Genomic DNA, 19533 nt, shown 5'->3' with positions numbered 1-19533 from the left:
CCCCACCCTTACTTATTTTCTTATTTGGCTGTATGTCATTTGGTGAGAGTTGGAAATAACCAGAATTGTGAAAATCAAAAGCTTCCATTAGGAGAAGAGTCAGAAGGAGAAATTCTATTCAGAGCACACTGGTGTTGGGATTAACCAGATCAAAGAACCAGAGAACTTACTTTGAATCCTTCAGGGATGTCATTACCCTCTAAATACCTCTTGCTGAAATGCAAATGGATTAGATCAATTCAGAAATCCTGTCCTTGATACAAAAAGTGCAGACCTAAGGTGACAAGATAATGCTAAATAAAGAAAAGCTAAGTAGTGCTTTTGTTAAATATCTAGATGTAATTTATAGATTGTCCTGGTGCTCATGTGTAAGTGTTGTTATTACATATTGCTTAACTGACAGCTCAATTATGGCATCCTTTGGAAATGCTCATTTGTACAAAGTCAATTATATTTAACAACCAAACATAGAAGCTATGGGAAGTAAAGCTTTTTTTTTTTTTAATTGTAAAAACTTTGTATCTCTAAGCTCAACTTATTTTGTTTATGTCCAGTCAGTTGAAGGGAGGGGAGGTGGCTTTAGGGAAAGTGGAACCTTTGGTGACTTCTGTTCCTGACTCCTTCTTTATGAACCATTTTGTCTTTATCAACTTCAGGGCCACCTTTTAACTGCCCTATCCTTGTTTTTCATTTGGAAAAAAACATTTAAGTGAATTCATTCTATAAATATTTACATATCCCAAGCACTCTTCTAAGCCCTGTGAACCAGCAGTGAACAGATAAAAATCCATGCCTTCATGGAACTTCTATCTTAGAGCACAGGAGAGGATGGTGACTCAAGATCTAATACATATGGTTCCGATGAAAGGCAAGTTCAATAAGTATTTTTAGTTACTTAATTCATAGCTCAGCTGGTAAAGAATCCACCTGCAGTACAGGAGACCCTGGTTCGATTCCTGGGTCGGGAAGATCCCCTGGAAAAGGAATAGGCTACCCACTCCAGTATTCTTTGGCTTCCCAGGTGGCTCAGCTGGTAAAGAATTGCCTGCAATGTGGGAGACCTGGGTTTGATCTCTGTGTAGGGAAAATCCCCCTCGAGAAGGGAACAGCTACCCACTCCAGTGTTCTGGCCTGGAGAATTCCATGGACTGTGCAGTCCATGGGTTTGCAAAGAGTTGGACATGTCTCTTTTTGATAATAAACAAATTTGATATGAACATTTGATAATAAGATATTGTATTCCAAACAAAAGTATAATGGAGGGATGGTGTGTATGAATGTTCAAGTATAAATTGAATGACCAGGTGAGACTTTACTGAGAAAACATAATTTGTGTAAAGATCTGAAGAATGTTAGTTAATCAGTCTTTTTTAAAAGTAAATATTTATTGGAGTATAGTTGCTCTACAATTGTGTTAGTAGTTTCTGCTGTTATAGCAAAGTGAATCAGCTGTGTGTATACATATATTCCCCATTTTTGGAGTCCCTTCCTATTTAGGTCGCCACAAGCATTAAGTAGAGTTCCCTGTGCTATACAGTAGGTTCTCAATAGTGATCTATTTTATATGTAGGTGATTTATTTTATGCATAGTATCAATAGTATATATATGTATGTCCATCCCAATCTCCCAATTCATCCCGTGACCCCACTTCCCCCCTTGGTGTCCATACATGTATTTTCTACACCTGTGTCTCTATTTTTGCTTTGTACATAGATCATCTGTACCATTTTTCTAGATTCCACATATATGTGTTAATATACGATAGTTGTATTTCTCTTTCTGACTTATTTCACTCTTAATGCATCATTTTAAATTTGAGTTTCTTATACCAAATTAACTGAGGAATTTTAGTAAATTTCAGAGCAGATATCCAGGTGGAAACCTGTAGTTAATTAATAAATTACTATTGTAATTTTAATTAGCTTGTTGGTAATTTATCAGACAGACCTCTGGAATCATGTCAGTTCATGAACACCCACGGACAGGCCATGTTAAGGAGAGTAGAGAGACCAGGGGAGCAGGTTAAGAAGCTATCACAAAAAAAAAAAAAAAGAAGCAGCAGCAGCAGCTATCACAATCTGAGTAAATGAGAAACTAAATGAAGACACTGACGTTTTTCCAAAATGACATTTTCCCAATGTAATCAGGATTCTCGCCTTTCCTGTATTTCTTTTTGTTCCTTGTTACCTTCAGAATAGTGCCCCAACCTCTCTATTTAGCATTGAAATTCTATAAAAAATTGGCCTCTTATTGGTTTCTCTAATAGGTTTGTCTGCATTCCAGTAAACTTTATTTACATAAATATGTGGTGAGCCAATATTTTCTGTAATCAGTTGTTTGCCTAGCCTAGGTCTACTTTATGAGACTTCCATTCTTAGCTTATGGCTTCCATTCTAGAAGTTATCTCACTAGTATAAGAAACTGCTGAATTTGTAGCCAGTGTGTCAACATTCCAGGTGGGAAGTTGGAGGCAGAGAGAAGAGATTAAGAGAGCACTTTCCAGCTCTTTTCTCAAATAGAACCTTCCTACATATCTCACCCGACATCTGCCACATCTCACTGAGTACTTCTTCATGCAAAGCACCAAAGGAATCTGTTTAGGTGGATATATTTTCATTTAATAAAGTTAGGTTTCTTGTTACGAAGAAAGCAAGAAAGAATGGGTATTGTGTGGGTTTCTAGCAGTCTCTGTCCTGTCAGATTCCTAACAGATGTGTCAGTTTCTTCATTTGTCAAAATGGGAGACTGTTAGTGCCTCACAGAGCTGTTTGGTAAAGACTGAATAATCCAACTTTCTGCCATAAGGGTGGTATCATCTGCATATCTGAGGTTATTGATATTTCTCCCGGCAGTCTTGATTCCAGCTTGTGCTTCTTCCAGCCCAGTGTTTCTCATGATGTACTCTGCATAGAAGTTAAATAAGCAGGGTGACAATATACAGCCTTGACGGACTCCTTTTCCTATTTGGAACCAGCCTGTTGTTCCATGTCCAGTTCCAACTGTTGCTTCCTGACCTGCATATAGGTTTCTCAAGAGGCAAGTCAGGTGGTCTGATATTCCCATCTCTTTCAGAATTTTCCACAGTTTATTGTGATCCACACAGTCAAAGGTTTTGGCATAGTCAATAAAGCAGAAATAGATGTTTTTCTGGAACTCTCTTGCTTTTTCCATGATCCAGTGGATGTGGGCAATTTGATCTCTGGTTCCTCTGCTTTTTCTAAATCCAACTTGAACATCTGGAAGTTCACGGTTCACACATTGCTGAAGCCTTGCTTGGAAAATTTTGAGCATTACTTTACTAGTGTGTGAGATAAGTGCAATTGTGAAGTAGTTTGAGCATGAAAGTGAAAGAGGAGAGTGAAAAAGTTGGCTTAAAGCTCAACATTCAGAAAACTAAGATCATGGCATCTGGTCCCATCACTTCATGGCAAATAGACGGGGAAACAGTGGAAACAGTGACGGACTTTATCTTTTGGTGCTGCAAAATCACTGCAGATGGTAATTGCAGCCATGAAATTAAAAGACGCTTGCTCCTTGGAAGAAAAGTTATGACCATCCTAGACAGCATATTAAAAAGCAGAGACATTACTTTGTCCACAAAGGTCCATCTAGTCAAGGCTATGGTTTTTCCAGTGGTCATGTATGGATGTGAGAGTTGAACAATAAGGAAAGCTGAGCACTGAAGAATTGATGTGCTTGAACTGTGGTGTTGGAGAAGACTCTTGAGAGTCCTTTGGACTGCCAGAAGATCCAACCAGTCCATCCTAAAGGAGATCAGTCCTGGGTTTTCACTGGAAGGACTGATGTTGAAGCTGAAACTCCGATACTTTGGCCACCTGATGCAAAGAGCTGAGTCATTTGAAAAGATCCTGTTCCTGGGAAAGATTGAGGGCAGGAGGAGAAGGGGATGACAGAGGATGAGATGGTTGGATGGCATCACCAACTCAATGGACATGGGTTTGGGTGGACTCCAGGAGTTGGTGATAGACAGGGAGGCCTGGTGTGCTGTGGTTCATGGGGTCCAAAAAGTTGGACACGACTGAGCAACTGAACTGAACTGAATAATCCAACACATAAATGCTGTCAGGAGAACGTTCTGTATACTGTAGGCTCTTTGTAAAACTGACACATTGCTGAAATTGCCTTATTTTCATCTTTTATGTGTTTCTTTGTTATATTTCTGGTGTCTGGAATGCTTTCAAGCACACAAGAGATTGGGAAACATTTTTTGGAATAAATTAATGAACTACCATTGCCATCAGTTTAGGTTTTTGAGTTGTAGGTAACAGAAACTGATTCTGGCCTGCTTATTTGTTATTAAAATAATGATACCTTTAGAAGTGACAGGATACCTAGAATGTCAGGGTCAAACAGGGACAGGTATCCTCATTATTGCTATAATCATTAAGACCAGAGCTATTTTCATGCTGTTCTTGCATAACTCTGTTCAACAGTTAAAACCCCATGAGATGGAGTCTGATGATCAAAATGTTTCTGAATCATCTGTCTCCCTTTGGATACAACAGGGCACCTTGTTTTACAGTCCCATCAAAATCGCATCTAACTGGAGAGAAGCAAAGAGTCAGGATGAAATCAATGTGAAGGATGAAATCAGCAGAAAGAAACTGGGTGGAAAGCGCAAAATTGTCCATCACATAGTCTCATTCCTTTTAGTTTGTGTTGCTTCCACAATGTTATGGTTGTGATTGTAAGAGCATATCCTGGGAAGAAAAGAAAAAGATCTAGCAATTTGGCCTCTGTTAATGCATTGGTATCTTCTTTTTTTTTTTTCCCATTTAAAAGCAAACTATCACCTTGTAAAACTAATTGCCAGAACCCTAAACCAACACAAAGAGATTTGTTGTTGTTTTTTCTTTAGGGTAAGATGACAGACTGTGACAGTAAGGTTGTAGGGTTGATAGTGGAGAAGAGTAAAGAGATATTGAAAAAAGATTAGGCAATAATGCCAAATACAGGTTCCATGCCTTTAGGTAATGACATCTATGTACTTAAGCCTTCCAGTGATTTAATTGCATAAATATCTAAGTAATTGTTTCTAAATGTTTTAGTTTCGGTAATGATGACAGTGCCAGTCTGGTGGGTCAGTGAGCGATTGATTACTGTCTCTGATAAAAAGTTAAAGCCAGATGGTTTTTCATTTTGTTTGCTTTTATAGATGTTGCAGTGAATGTAGGGCCATGAAACCTAGGAGTTTATTTTTAAGCATGATTCACAGTAGTTCTATCTACTATCATTATGAAAGCCTGTCAGACATTTGAAATTGCTTTAGTTTGGTAAATTTTATTGGGAGTTTTACACATGGTAAAATTAATTTTTTTTTTTTTTTACTGCTAAGAAAACAGGCAGTTTATACGACTCCCGTACTGATATGCATAATTGTAAATATATATGCTGTGGGCTTCCTCAGTGGCTCAGTGATAAAGAATCTGCTTGTAGGGCAGGAGATGAAGGTTCTGTCCCTGAGTTGGGAAGATCCCCAGGAAGAGGAAATGGCAACCCACCCTAGTACTCTTGCCAGGACAATCCTATGGACAGAGGAGCCTGGCAGGGTACAGTCTATAGGGTCACAAAGGATCAGACATAACAGAGTGACTGAACACACACACACGCACACACACACAAGCACAAATATCTGTGCTGCCATTGATTACCATTGCAAACCATTGTTAGAAAATGGACAGGGCATCACATTGTTTGCTTCATTTAAAAATTTTGGTTTAAATATAACATTCATTTAGATGTTTAAATACTGATAATTCAGATTGATAAAAATGGCACCTTTCTTTGCTCTTGGAATATGGAGTTTATAAAGCTGAACAACATAAAAAAACTACTTGTATGAAACTAGACCTTATAAAATTTACTTCACACTTTGTATTCTTAATCATATTTCTTCTATGATTTGGTATTAGAACATATATATAAAATGCCATTAAAGAGTGAGCAATGAAATATTATTATGCAAAATAGAATAACTTTAAAATATGTTATTTAGGAATTTAAAATCTTTAGCATTCTGTAACTTGTCAGTTTTTTTCTTCATTTAATAATGCTAATCTTTCAATCTTTATGTTTTTCTTTCTACAGTGATTTAATACCTTATTGAAACTACAAACTCATATCCACAGTGGTCTCACATTGACAGATTACATAGTTTGAAAGCATGACATATTTTATAATGAAACATGCCATGTGGAAACTTTGAAGCCTAAATTCTGCCAAAATCTGAATAAAGAATTCCTCACCTGGTATGTAAGAGATCTCCTGACCACCACCATGACAAACCAGGAAAAGTGGGCCCATCTCAGCCCCTCAGAATTTTCCCAGCTTCAGAAATATGCTGAGTGTAAGTATTCATATTGATATGATTTTACTTGGTATTCATTTTAAATGGCATATTATATACTTTCAATAACAGATTATAGGTCCTGTTCAGCATTGGGATAAACGTCTTTTGTGTTGGCAAGTAAGTGGACTTGAAGCTACTTGTTTGGCATGAGGAAAAGGAAAATCACTAAATCTAGAAGAAAAAGAACTGGATGTTAGATGCAAAACTGAACTTGGGAACCTTCCAGCTGTAATAGGTGCAATGCAAAGGATAAAGAAGTTTGGGAGAAGAGAGATTGGTGAGTCTGTAACCAAGAAGAAGGATTAGCAGAAGTAAGAGGAAAAGTGAATTTTTTCCCCCTTGTTTGTTAGCATAACATTTCTATAAGACTGGGAACAGGGAGTCTTAGATACATTGTGGCCAATCCCAAATGTATAATAAGAGGTTGTAAAATAAAATGCAGAATAGAATAAGAGATTGTAAAAGAAAGAGAAGGTATTAGGGTATGTGTATTAATATGAAGATAAGCCATGGTGATTTGCTTGATAGTGTGCAATTTTTAAATATGATTATCTTTGCACATAAACAGCAGGATTGTATTTATTGTTTCTACCATGGATTTTTGAAAATTTATATATTTCACAAATTGAGTTTCAGCTGTAAATATGGGGGGCAGCTGTGTCAAGGTATTAGAGAAAATGAAGCAACTAAGAAATAGAAAGCAGCAAAAGGTTGCTGGGAGCATGATGAGTAGAGAAAAAATAAGCAGAGAATGTCATAAGAATGGTGATTATGGTGATGAAAATGCAAGAAATGGACAGTGAGAAAGAACCAATAGCACACAGTAGTGAAGGAGGCAGAAGGTGGAGCAGCTGGCTGGAGATGCTTATGCCAAGAGTTGGGGTGTGTAGGAGAGAAGTGACAAGAATGAATTGAATGATGTTTTGAAGGACAGGTGGAGAAAAGGATTAAACTCAAATGAGGGATCTTGAATAATAATAAATTGATAGGTGAGTGATAAGAAGACTGATTTATGGGGTACATATTATAAGACAGGAACTTAGAATGTCTGTTTATCTGAAAAGGCCAATAAATAGGTATTCCAGTCTTTCTAACTGGAGGGCTGAAGTGTTCTGGGTAAGGTTTTGAGAGTGCTGATGGGTATTTGTAAGGAAGATGCAAATTCCTACAAGAACCTGTGAATTTTCTCCATCAATAATGATTAAAAATAAACAAAACAAAACAAACAGCGACTACCAAATTGGGGGGAGGAGGGCAAATAATTGATATCAAAATGTGGTCCCAGCTTCAAAAACTGTTTGGAGCCCCTTAAAGCCCAGTTCATCTACTTATCTCATGAGGACAGCTTAGTCCAGAATGGCTGAATGCCATTTTTATGCATGTTTATACTCAGTAGTTTTGAAGCTGACTGGATGGCATCACCGACTCAATGGACACGAGTCTGAGTGAACTCCGGGAGTTGGTGATGGACAGGGAGGCCTGGCGTGCTGTGATTCATGGGGCTGCAAAGAGTGGACATGACTGAGCGACTGAACTGAAACTGAAAAATTGGTTCACCTATGTTTTCGAATTTTTATATGCTCTTTACTGTAAATATTTCTGAACATCTTTACAGAGAGTATTTTGCTTGGCATGGTGGGAAATGAAGATATGCATTTTTGGAATTTACGGTTTAATGAAGGCTAGGAACTGATGGATAAATGACTCTAGATCTAGATAAAATATAATCGAAGGGCTACAAGCAAAGTTTAGGTATCTGTAGGGTTACAGTGTGCCACTTGAGATAGGGAGAAAGTGAAATCTTTATGAAAGAGGAATTTGAAATAAATTAAAAAAAAAGACAAGGCACGTGCAGACAAATGATATATTTTAAAATAAAAATTTAGCATATATTTGAGAAAGTGAGATGAGCCGCATTTAGCTACAACACAAATTAAAGAAGTGAGTGAATTAAGGCTGTAAAACTGAGATGGAATTAAAATATACAATACCCAACCTGAGTTAGACAGTGAAAAGTATTTGTAGGATGCTAAGGGTTGGTTGTTATGAACAGCATTATAGCCCAAGAATTTGGATTTGCAAATATGAAAATAGTATTTGAAACAGACTGAAATTATGGCAGTGAGCTACTGCAATAAACTAAAAGTTTGAATGGAGAAAGATGATAATAAAAACATAGATTTAATATGATATCATTAAAACTAATGGAAGAGAATTTAGGCAATAATAAAATATGAGAATTGAGAGAGAGGAGCAGATTTCAGCTCTAAAAATTTGATTGGAAAGACCGGAGAATTTGGTGACATAATTCCCCAAGTAGAATAAACATGATAGTTTTGTTTAGGTTATACTGAATTTAGCTGGACTTTTAAAATATATTTTCCAGTGCTTAGATACCTACAGGAAACATACCTATGGAGGCACTAATATAAAACAGATAAATTATTGCCAGAGCAGGTAAATTATTATTTAGAATAACTTTGGCTCAAATATTCAAATTGCATTTGAACTGATAAGTAGAATTTAATGCTAAAGTATTAAATATATTATTGACCACTACTTTTATTTTATTGGCTAAGCAATATGGGAGTACATTTAATTGCATCATTAAAATCCTTCATTTTGTAATAAATTTGCAGAAATACCTATGACAGGTATAATAAAAATTGTCAAATGTAAAAGTTGTAACCTATTGAGACAAAGACTAATGGGCATTCCATAAAATAGTGAGCAGTGACCCAGTGAGTATAAGAACATTATTAAAGCAGATTTTTTAAGAAGACAAGTTAACTGTAAAGAAATAAATAGTACTGGTTCCATGATCATTAAACTTCTTCTCTTTTTTAAATAACCTCGACAGCAATGAAAAGTGCTAGATTTAATCCTTGAAGTTTCCTGTATAATTAAAAAGCAAAGACCATTACGATTAGGATGTATCTTTGTGTAATAAATTGCCATTGTCAAAACATAACTGGAAACAAATTTATTAGCCTGAAGATTATAAAAGGGATATATTTTCCAGGCTATTCAGTACATGTCATCAGTTTATTTGCAGCCTTTAAATCAGATTTTTCATGTTGCAATGCAATGTTGGCAAAGTGACATTCTTCCACAGTCTATTAGAAAAATGCTATATTAGATTTTAATTGCTTTCTTGATTTTAATTGTTTTGTGACTTTCAATAAGAAATTGTTTGTATATATTAAATGACTCAATTTTTAAAAGTTATTAACTTAAGTCTATATTTGTAGCATGCCAAGGTTATATGTGATATATTTCAAATAAGTGTTTTATATGCTTTTGGGGAATGAAGGTGTGGTTGTCAATTTCTTGGTTGAGATGAATGAATTCATGGAACTCTCACCCCCACAAAACCAAATCACTCAGTGTTAGTCCTATAATACCATATAGATCTTTTCTTCAAGTTATCTGATCTTGAGTTCTCTCCACAATTGCCATAATATATCGTGTCTTACTTTGTTTAGGCTGCTAAAATGAAATACCACAGACTGGGTAACTTATAAAGAATAGAAAGTTATTTCTCATAGTTCTGAAGGTTGGAATTCTGAGATCAGGGTGCCTGGCATGGATTCTGATAAAGGTCTTTTGAGCTGCAAACTGTCAGCTTCTTGTATTCTCACATGGTCGAAAGAGCAAAAGGGGTAGCAAGTTCTCCTGGGATTCTTGTAAAGGCTCTAATCAGAGTTCTAGCTTCAGGACCTCAGGAGAAATTGTCATTTCCTCCTCCAGGGGAACTTCCTGACTAAGGGATTGAACTGGGGTTTCCTGCGTCTCCTGCAGAGCAGACAGATTCTTTATGGCTGAGCCATCAGGGAAGCCCATTTACCTCCTCACCACAACCCCCCACACCATATTGTGAAATAGGATTCCAACATATGCATTCTGGGAGACACAAATTTTAGTCCATTATACCCTGCAACTTTACATGTTGTTTCAACTTCTAGGCTTTCCTCATAATTAATTGGGGAAAAATTAAATGATTTTGGCATAGCATTCCTGGTTAGGCAGCTAGTACATCAAACAGTTTGTGTTCAAGTCCTGGTCCCACCATAGTGCAGCAAAGTACATAGTACTTTGTCTGACTTTCAAAAGTTATATAACATCTCTGTGTCCCAATTTTCATACTTCTAAAATGGGAAAAATAATAAATATGTCAAATGTTGTGAGTATTAAATTGAATGAGTTAATATATGTCAAGTAATGAGAACAGTGCCTTGTGAATTGCAAGTAATGTAGCTGTTTACAATCATTATTTTAATAGAGAAGGAGGGACTGTTTTGTTGGCTGTTTGAACATACTGTTGATGATCGAGTTAAAAAGTGCCACATTTTGGAGCATGAAGAACCAATGTCTTTTTTTTCTGCTACAGGACCAAATTTTTCCCACAAGGTAGAAGCTTCTGGTGCTGTTGGCAGCCTCATATCTGTGTTGTCCCCACAAATGCTCAAGGCAGCTAATGCGAAGCCCGCTATGGCCGCCTACAGCATGCTGAGCGCATGCTCCTGTTTAAGTTTTCAGACTGAGTCACTCCATGGGAAGCATTTCCATTGATATGTGGGAGAGGAGTATAATTTTCTTTCCCACTCTATAAAAAGTCATCCAAACTGTTGTTGTAAAATGAAGAGCTCTCACTCCTGCCGTGTAGAGAATTGAGCTTATCAGATTACTAGTTTGTCAGTGCTTCCTGCTGTGGTTTCAAGACACAGCAAAGGGTTAAGAAATTCCAAATCTTTTCATGGATGAAAATATTTTCTATGTAAAATCTACACAGTATTTCCAAGTGATTCATTATCTGCCCACATATTGTCACTTAGGATTATCTTTTTATTTGCTATTTATAAAGAGTGTTATAGAGCATGTAAATTATTTTTGAGAAATACTGTGTTATTACAGTGGGAACACTTCTGAACTTTCATAAATTTCATACTGTTTATAGCAGCTGGCATTGTAGAGGGTTGCAAAATTATATGATGAACTTGTTCTTTTCAATAAGGACCAGTGTGCCTAATATTTGGACCAAGTGTACAATTTCTTCCATTGGAGAGAGGCGTGCAGTATGACTTTGTGGAAAAAACATAGGCTTTGCAGGCAAACTAATATTTGACAGCGTTGAACCCCTGCTCTGTCTTCAACTTATTAGCCCTAGGGCCCTGGGGAGGTTATATATACTACCTGTGGCTCAGCTTACTCACCTGGAGAAGTGGAATTCCACCTCACAGTGTTGTAGGATTTAATGAGACAGTAGCCATCATCATCAATAATAGATTTTTAGTACCCTGTTCTAAATACAAGTATTGATTCATTTAATACAGTAAACCTTAGAGGAGGCAGATGATCTCTTAGGAAGATTACTTGGCCCATTGCTGTGACACAATAAGTGATGGCAAAGATCAGAACAGTAATAATTCATTTAGTATTTCTTACAAAGATCACTTTGTTCTTAAACCGGCTGTTAATCATGTTTCACATGTAGGAGAAACTGGAATCCAGGATTCATCAGGTCCTCTTATCTCCAACAGCCACAACCATCTCTCAAAGGGCTTTTGTGTACAGGACAGAGCTTCTAAATGTGGCTGTGGTTTTTGCTCCCAAATATACCCTTCTGCTCTCTTATTCTGCTTCATGGCACTGGATCCTGTGTGGACTTCCATGATGCCCTGTCTTAAGTGGAGTCATTTTTCTTCATCCCGCCCACACCTCTTTCTCCTATTTCTGGAACCTCCCTTACTCTTCCTTATGAAAAACATGGGAGGGAAAAGAGAGGAGAATAAAATCAGCACACAATTGTAATAATAATAAAAAAAATTGGCAGAGTCTTTTTCCATCTTAAGTAGCTTTCCTCTCGCAAGAAACCCCACCCTTCAGCATGATGATCTGTATCTTTGAGATATCTTTTGTGCTTGATCCATACCTGAAGGTTTAAGGAAGTGGAGGGAGAGACTAGACCTCCCCTGTGCATATTCAGCTTATTGGTAAACAAGTTGAGATCACATATTAGCCCTCTGATTCATCTCAGTAGGATTAGCTCTCTTACTTTTGTCCTAGACTCTTTGTTACATTGGCTCTATTTTGGGAGGCCAAGCCACTTAATGCTAATTACTCTCTTTGCCCAGACAGAAGAATAAATGGCTCAGAGTCAATTAGCATAGTGGCTGAAAACACATAACTCCTTGTTAGGTTAAACTGGGTTTGAGTTCAAGGGCTGTGATGCACACCTTGTTTTCCTCACTATGCCATAGGATTGCAATAATGATTCAGCGTGAAGAGGCCTGTAACATGCTCAGTACTCAATAAATAACTCTTTTGTTGAGAATCCTAATGGTGGTGATGGAGGTGATTTCCTGTGAAAATGAGGACTTTGTTCTTCGATTTATGCCTACTCACTTCTGCTACTCACGCAGACTGTCTTGACTTTGCCCTGACACTTGTCTGCAGTTGGAATCTGTGACTCTATTTTAGATAATCCATGTCTTTCATTTCCGACCCTGTTTCTTCTTATTCACATTGATTAACTCAGCAGTTCCTGGCTCTCACCCAGATTTTATTTCTGGAATGTATGTTGGCTGCATAATCTCTTTCGCCTCATCTCTGGCTTTGGTTCCTATTTGTTGTACTGCTTCAGGCTGAATTTCCTGCTGGTGGCTTCTCTGGGTCCATGTAGCTTAAGTTTTTCAATACCTGAATCTTGTAGTAGTAAAAGAAAGTAATAACTATGAATGTCTAAGTTTCCGTTATTTCAGTATCCTGAAAAACCATCATTTTCAATGACTTTTAACATCTACTTTTTTTTCAACTTTTCAAAATTGCCCCAAAGCCATAAATTAAGATTTATGGTCAAACAAACTTTAATATTAAAGTTAGGATTTCTGAGAAATGTTTTGGTCAGAGTGGACCAAATTGGGCTATGATTGGAAAAATTAACAAAATCTCAGTGGCTTAATAAAACAGAAGCTTATTTCTTGGTCCTGTGTACATTTCCAAATCTGAATCAGCAAATGGTTTAATTTCACGTTGTCCTTAATCAAGTCCCAGTTAGATGGAGTAGTCATCAGCTTTAAAAATTGGCACATGCTGTGACAGAGAGAAATAGACTTTGTACACTGGGGGCTGACTCTTAAGGCTTCGTCCTGATAATGTCATTGCTTACGTTTCTTTGGCCCAAGCAATCCACATGATCCCATCTAACTTGAAAGGAGTACAGAAGTGCATTCTTTCTGTCTGTCTAGCTTCGGGGAAGATAGAAATATTTGATGAAAACTACAAATGTGAACAGTAACTCACAAGTATTTATTGTGGACCGTTAAGAAAGTCATTGCAATCTCTTTAAGCTTCTGTTTCTTCACCTTATAAAATGAGGCTAGTACTCCCCACTTATAAATAATTAGTCTTGTTGTTATTACTGATATTAGTATGATGAATTGTAAAAAAAGTTATCACAAAAATTCATATAGGTTACATTATGCACTTCATCCTTAATTGAGTTGTAAATTAAAGGTTGCTATTATCTAGAAATTTCCTTAGATGCTGCCATCTATGTTTTAGCAGGAAGTACCCCCCACACATATACATACACACACACACACATGCACTAATATGAGTATGTATACTTCAGTTCAGTTCAGTTGCTCAGTTGTGTCCGACTCTTTGCAACCCCATGAACCGCAGCACGCCAGGCCTCCTTGTCTATCACCAACTCCCTGAGCCTACCCAAAGTCATGTCCATCAAGTTGGTGATGCCATCCAATCAGCTCATCCTCTGTCATCCCCTTCTCCTCCTGCCCCCAATCCCTCCCATCATCAGGGTCTTTTCCAGTGAGTCAGCTCTTTGCATCATGTGGCCAACATATTGGAGTTTCAGCTTCAACATCAGTCCTTCCAATAAACACCCAGGACTGATCTCCTTTGGGATGGACTGGTTGGATCTCCTTGCAGTCCAGGGGACTCTCAAGAGTCTTCTCAACACCACAGTTCAAAAGCATCAATTCTTCTGTGCTCAGCTTTCTTCACAGTCCAACTCTAATATCCATACTGGAAAAACCATAGCCTTGACTAGATGGACCTTTGTTGGCAAAGTAATGTCTCTGCTTTTTAATATGCTGTCTAGGTTGGTTATAATTTTCCTTCCAAGGAGTAAGCATCTTTTAATTTCATGGCTGCAATCACCATCTGCGGTGATTTTGTAGCCCCCCAAAATAAAGTCTGACACTGTTTCCACTATTTCCCCATCTATTTAGAGGAACTTAATTTTACTCACTGCTTGTTATTTAGCCAGGAATATTTAGTACCTTTTACTCTTAGGCAGTATGCTTGGTTTCAGATAATACAGAAATGAATATCATGGTTCTTTTAGTCAAAGAGCTTAGTCTATTGAGAGAGACTAAATACCATGGGAAATGATGATAAAGCAATAAAATACTTACTCCTGCTATTATATATGCAAGGTTCTTTTTAAATGAGATACAGTTGACATATAACATTGTATTAGGTGTACAACACAATGATTTGATATGTATTGCAAAATGATTACCACAATAAATTTAGTTAACATCTATCAACACAATGATGATTTTTTCCTTATGATGATAACTTTTAAGAGGCACTCTCTTAGCAACTTACAATTATATAATACAGCATCGTTAACTATTGTCACTATGCTGTTCTTATAAGGGGGAGTTTGTACCTTTTAAACACACTTACCCATTACACTCACCCCTTGCCCCTTGCCTTTGGAGAAGCACAATTTTGTTCCTGTAAGTTTCTGAGATTCCACATGTAAGTGAGATTATACAATATTTGTCTTTTTCTCTTCTGACTTCCTTCACTTACTATATTGTCCTTAAGAACCACACATGTTGTTGTCACAAATGTCTTTCTTTCTAATGGATAGATAATATATGTATCAGTTCAGTTCAGTCACTCAGTCGTGTCCGACTCTTTGCAACCCCATGAATCACAGCATGCCAGGCCTCCCTGTCCATCACCATCTCCCGGAGTTGACTCAGACTCACATCCATCAAGTCCGTGATGCCATCCAGCCCCTTGGTCGTCCCCTTCTCCTCCTGCCCCCAATCCCTCCCAGCATCAGAGTCTTTTCCAATGAGTCAACTCTTCGCATGAGTTGGCCAAAGTACTGGAGCTTCAGCTTTAGCATTATTTCTTCCAAAGAAATCCCAGGGTTGATCTCCTTCAGAATGGATTGGTTGGATCTCCTTGCAGTCCAAGGGACTCTCAAGAGTCTTCTCTAACACCATAGTTCAAAAGCATCAATTCTTCAGCACCCAGCCTTCTTCACATTCCAACTCTCACATCCATACATGACCACAGGAAAAACCATAGCCTTGACTAGGGACCTTAGTTGGCAAAGTAATGTCTCTGCTTTTGAATATACTATCTAGGTTGGTCATAACTTTTCTACCAAGGAGTAAACATCTCTTAATTTCATGGCTGCAGTCACGATCTGCAGTGATTTTGGAGCCCCCCCAAAAAAAAGTCTGACACTGTTTCTACTGTTTCCCCATCTATTTACCATGAAGTGATGGGACCGGATGCCATGATCTTTGTTTTCTGAATGTTGAGCTTTAAGCCAACTTTTTTGCTCTCCTCTTTCACTTTCATCAAAAGACTTTTTATTTTCATTTATTTTTGTGTGTGTTTTGTTTTATTGTTTTTTAATTTTTATTTTTACTTTATTTTACTTTACAATACTGCATTTGTTTTGCCATACATGAATCCACCACGGGTGTACATGGCGTTCCCAAACATGAACCCCCCTCCCACCTCTCTCCCCATAACATCTCTCTGGGTCATCCCCGTGCACCAGCCCCAAGCATCCTGTATCCTGCATCAGACATAGACTGGCGATTTGTTTCTTACGTGATAGTATACATGTTTCAATGCCATTCTCCCAAATCATCCCACCCTCTCCCTCTCCCTCTGAGTCCAAAAATCCGCTCTACGCATCTGTGTCTCTTTTGCTGTCTTGCATACAGGGTCATCATTGCCATCGTTCTGCTGGGCATACACACTGAGGAAACCAGAATTGAAAGAGACACATGTACCCCAATGTTCATCACAGCATGGTTTATAATAGCCAGGACATGGAAACAACCTAGATGTCCATCAGCAGATGAATGGATAAGAAAGCTGTGGTACATATACACAATGGAGTATTACTCAGCCATTAAAAAGAATACATTTGAATCAGTTCTAATGAGGTGGATGAAACTGGAGCCAATTATACAGAGTAATGTAAGCCAGAAAGAAAAACACCAATACAGTATACTAACACATATATATGGAATTTAGAAAGAGACTTCTTAGCTCCTCTTCACTTTCTGCCATAACGGTGGTGTCATCTGCATATCTGAGGTTATTGATATTTCTCCCGGCAGTCTTGATTCCAGCTTGTGCTTCTTCCAGCCCAGTGTTTCTCATGATGTACTCTGCATAGAAGTTAAATAAGCAGGGTGACAATATACAGCCTTGACGTATTCCTTTTCCTACTTGGAACCAGTCTGTTGTTCCATCTCCAGTTCTAACTGTTGCTTCCTGACCTGCATACAGATTTCTCAAGAGGTAGGTCAGGTGGTCTGGTATTCCAATCTCTTGAAGAATTTTCCACAGTTTATTGTGATCCACACAGTCAAAGGCTTTGGCATAGTCAATAAAGCAGAAATAGATGTTTTTCTGGAACTCTCTTGCTTTTTCCATGATCCAGCGGATGGTGGCAATTTGATCTCTGGTTCCTCTGCCTTTTCTAAAACCAGCTTGAACATCTGGAAGTTCACAGTTCATGTATTGTTGAAGCCTGGCTTGGAAAATTTTGAGCATTACATTACTAGCATGTGAGATGAGTGCAATTGTGCAGTAGTTTGAGCATTCTTTGGCATTGCCTTTCTTTGGGATTGGAATGAAAACTGGCCTTTTCCAGTCCTGTGGCCACTGCTGAGTTTTCCAAATGTGCTGGCATATTGAGTGCAGCACTTTCACAGCATCATCTTTCAGAATTTGAAACAGCTCCACTGGAATTCCATCACCTCCACTAGCTTTGTTCATAGTGATGCTTTCTAAGACCCACTTGACTTCACATTCCAAGATATCTGGCTCTAGATTAGTGATCACATCATCATGATTATCTGGGTCATGAAGATCTTTTTTGTACAGTTCTTCTGAGTATTCTTGCCACCTCTTCTTAATATCTTCTGCTTCTGTTAGGTCCATACCATTTTTGTCCTTTATCAAACCCATCTTTGCATGAAATGTTCCCTTGGTATCTCTAATTTTCTTGAAGAGATCTCTAGTCTTTCCCATTCTGTTGTTTTCCTCTATTTCTTTGCATTGATGGCTGAGGAAGGCTTTCTTATCTCTTCTTGCTATTCTTTGGAACTCTGCATTCAGGTGCTTATATCTTTCCTTTTCTCCTTTGCTTTTCGCCTCTCTTCTTTCCACAGCTATTTGTAAGGCCTCCCCAGACAGCCATTTTGCTTTTTTGCATTTCTTTTCCATGGGGATGGTCTTGATCCCTGTCTCCTGTACAATGTCACGAACCTCAGTCCATAGTTCATCAGGCACTCTAACTATCAGATCTAGTCCCTTAAATCTATTTCTCACCTCCAGTGTATAATCATAAGGGGTTTGATTTAAGTCATACCTGAATGGTCTAGCGGTTTTCCCTTCTTGCTTCAATTTAAGTCTGAATTTGGTAATAAGGAGTTCATGATCTGAGCCACAGTCAGCTCCTGGTCTTGTTTTTGTCGACTGTATAGAGCTTCTCCATCTTTGGCTGCAAACCGGTGTTGATCATCTGGTGATGTCCATGTGTAGTGTCTTCTCTTGTGTTGTTGGAAGAGGGTGTTTGCTATGACCAGTGCATTTTCTTGGCAAAACTCTATTAGTCTTTGCCCTGCTTCATTCTGCATTCCAAGGCCAAATTTGCCTGTTGCTCCAGGTGTGTCTTGACTTCCTACTTTTGCATTCCAGTCCCCTATAATGAAAAGAACAGCTTTTTTGGGTGTTAGTTCTAAAAGGTCTTGTAGGTCTTCATAAAACTGTTCAACATCAGTTTCTTCAGCGTTACTGGTTGGGGCATAGACTTGGATTACTGTGATATTGAATAGTTTGCCTTGGAGACGAACAGAGATCATTCTGTCGTTTTTGAGATTGCATCCAAGTACTGCATTTAAATTATATATATATATATATATATATATATATATATATACACACATAATTTTATTTACCATTTATTTGTCTATGGACAATTAGATTGTTTATATATCTTGGCAATTGCAAATAATGCTGCAATGAAAATTAAGGTACAGAGATCTCTTCAGCATATAGATTTTATTTCTTTCAGATAAATACTCAGTTGTGGAATTGCTGGAAAATATGGTAGTTCTATTTTTAAATTTTTGAAGAATCTCCATACTGTTTTCCATAGTGGCTGCACCAATTTACATTTCCATCACAGTGTACAAGGTTCTCGTGCACATCCTTGCTGATACTTGTTACCTCTTTTTGATGATGTCCATTTTAAGAGGTGTGAAGTGTTATCTCACTGTGATTTTATGTGGCATTTTCTTAATGATAAGTGATATAGAGCACCCCTGTTTGTACCAGAAATAAGCATCTTTCTCTGAGCAAATGGGTGTTTCAGTCCATAGCTTCTGCACTATGTCCTGTGGGCCAACTGAAAACTTATATTCTATTATAGACTTGTGAGACTTTGGAACATAAACCCTGTTGGCCAGGAGAGCCAGATAATCAGGGGATAAATCCTCTGGGCACAGCTGCAAACTCTGGGGTACCAGACCTGGACTATCAGGCCACCTGGAGCAAGGCAGATAAAGAGAGAGAGAGCAAAGATGGTGCCTGCTAGCCTCCTGTCTTTGGAGAGTATTACAGTCAGCCCCTAGATGGTATTAAATTAGATGCTTGCTCCTCAGGCCACAGCTTTCAAGCTAAGAAAATAGCCCTTTTTAATGAAAAGACTGGACATCTTTCCTACACAAAATTTTGCATATTTTCTTCTGGAAGAAGTAATTTTACTCATTTAAAATTCTGCATCACTCCATGATCTCTCAGTGGTATTGATTACATTAATATATCTATATCTACATCTCTCTATGTATGTACAGATGTC

General features: G+C 37.8%; 1 protein-coding gene across 15 annotated transcripts in view; it reads left to right on the top strand.

The window, feature by feature from the left end:
- Positions 1-19533, top strand: part of DGKB (diacylglycerol kinase beta) — a 1339752-nt gene that overhangs the window by 524757 nt on the left and 795462 nt on the right. For all 15 annotated transcript variants that reach the window (XM_060414944.1, XM_060414942.1, XM_042248425.1 and 12 more), the window contains one exon: positions 6110-6368. In XM_060414944.1, the coding sequence (XP_060270927.1) occupies positions 6299-6368 (70 nt within the window). In that variant the 5' untranslated portion in view covers positions 6110-6298. The remainder of the gene's footprint in view (positions 1-6109; positions 6369-19533) is intronic.

Source organism: Ovis aries, chromosome 4 (genome assembly GCF_016772045.2).
Source record: "Ovis aries strain OAR_USU_Benz2616 breed Rambouillet chromosome 4, ARS-UI_Ramb_v3.0, whole genome shotgun sequence".
In the NCBI taxonomy this organism is placed as follows: Eukaryota; Metazoa; Chordata; class Mammalia; order Artiodactyla; family Bovidae; genus Ovis; species Ovis aries.
This window is presented reverse-complemented; position numbering and strand designations above follow the sequence as displayed.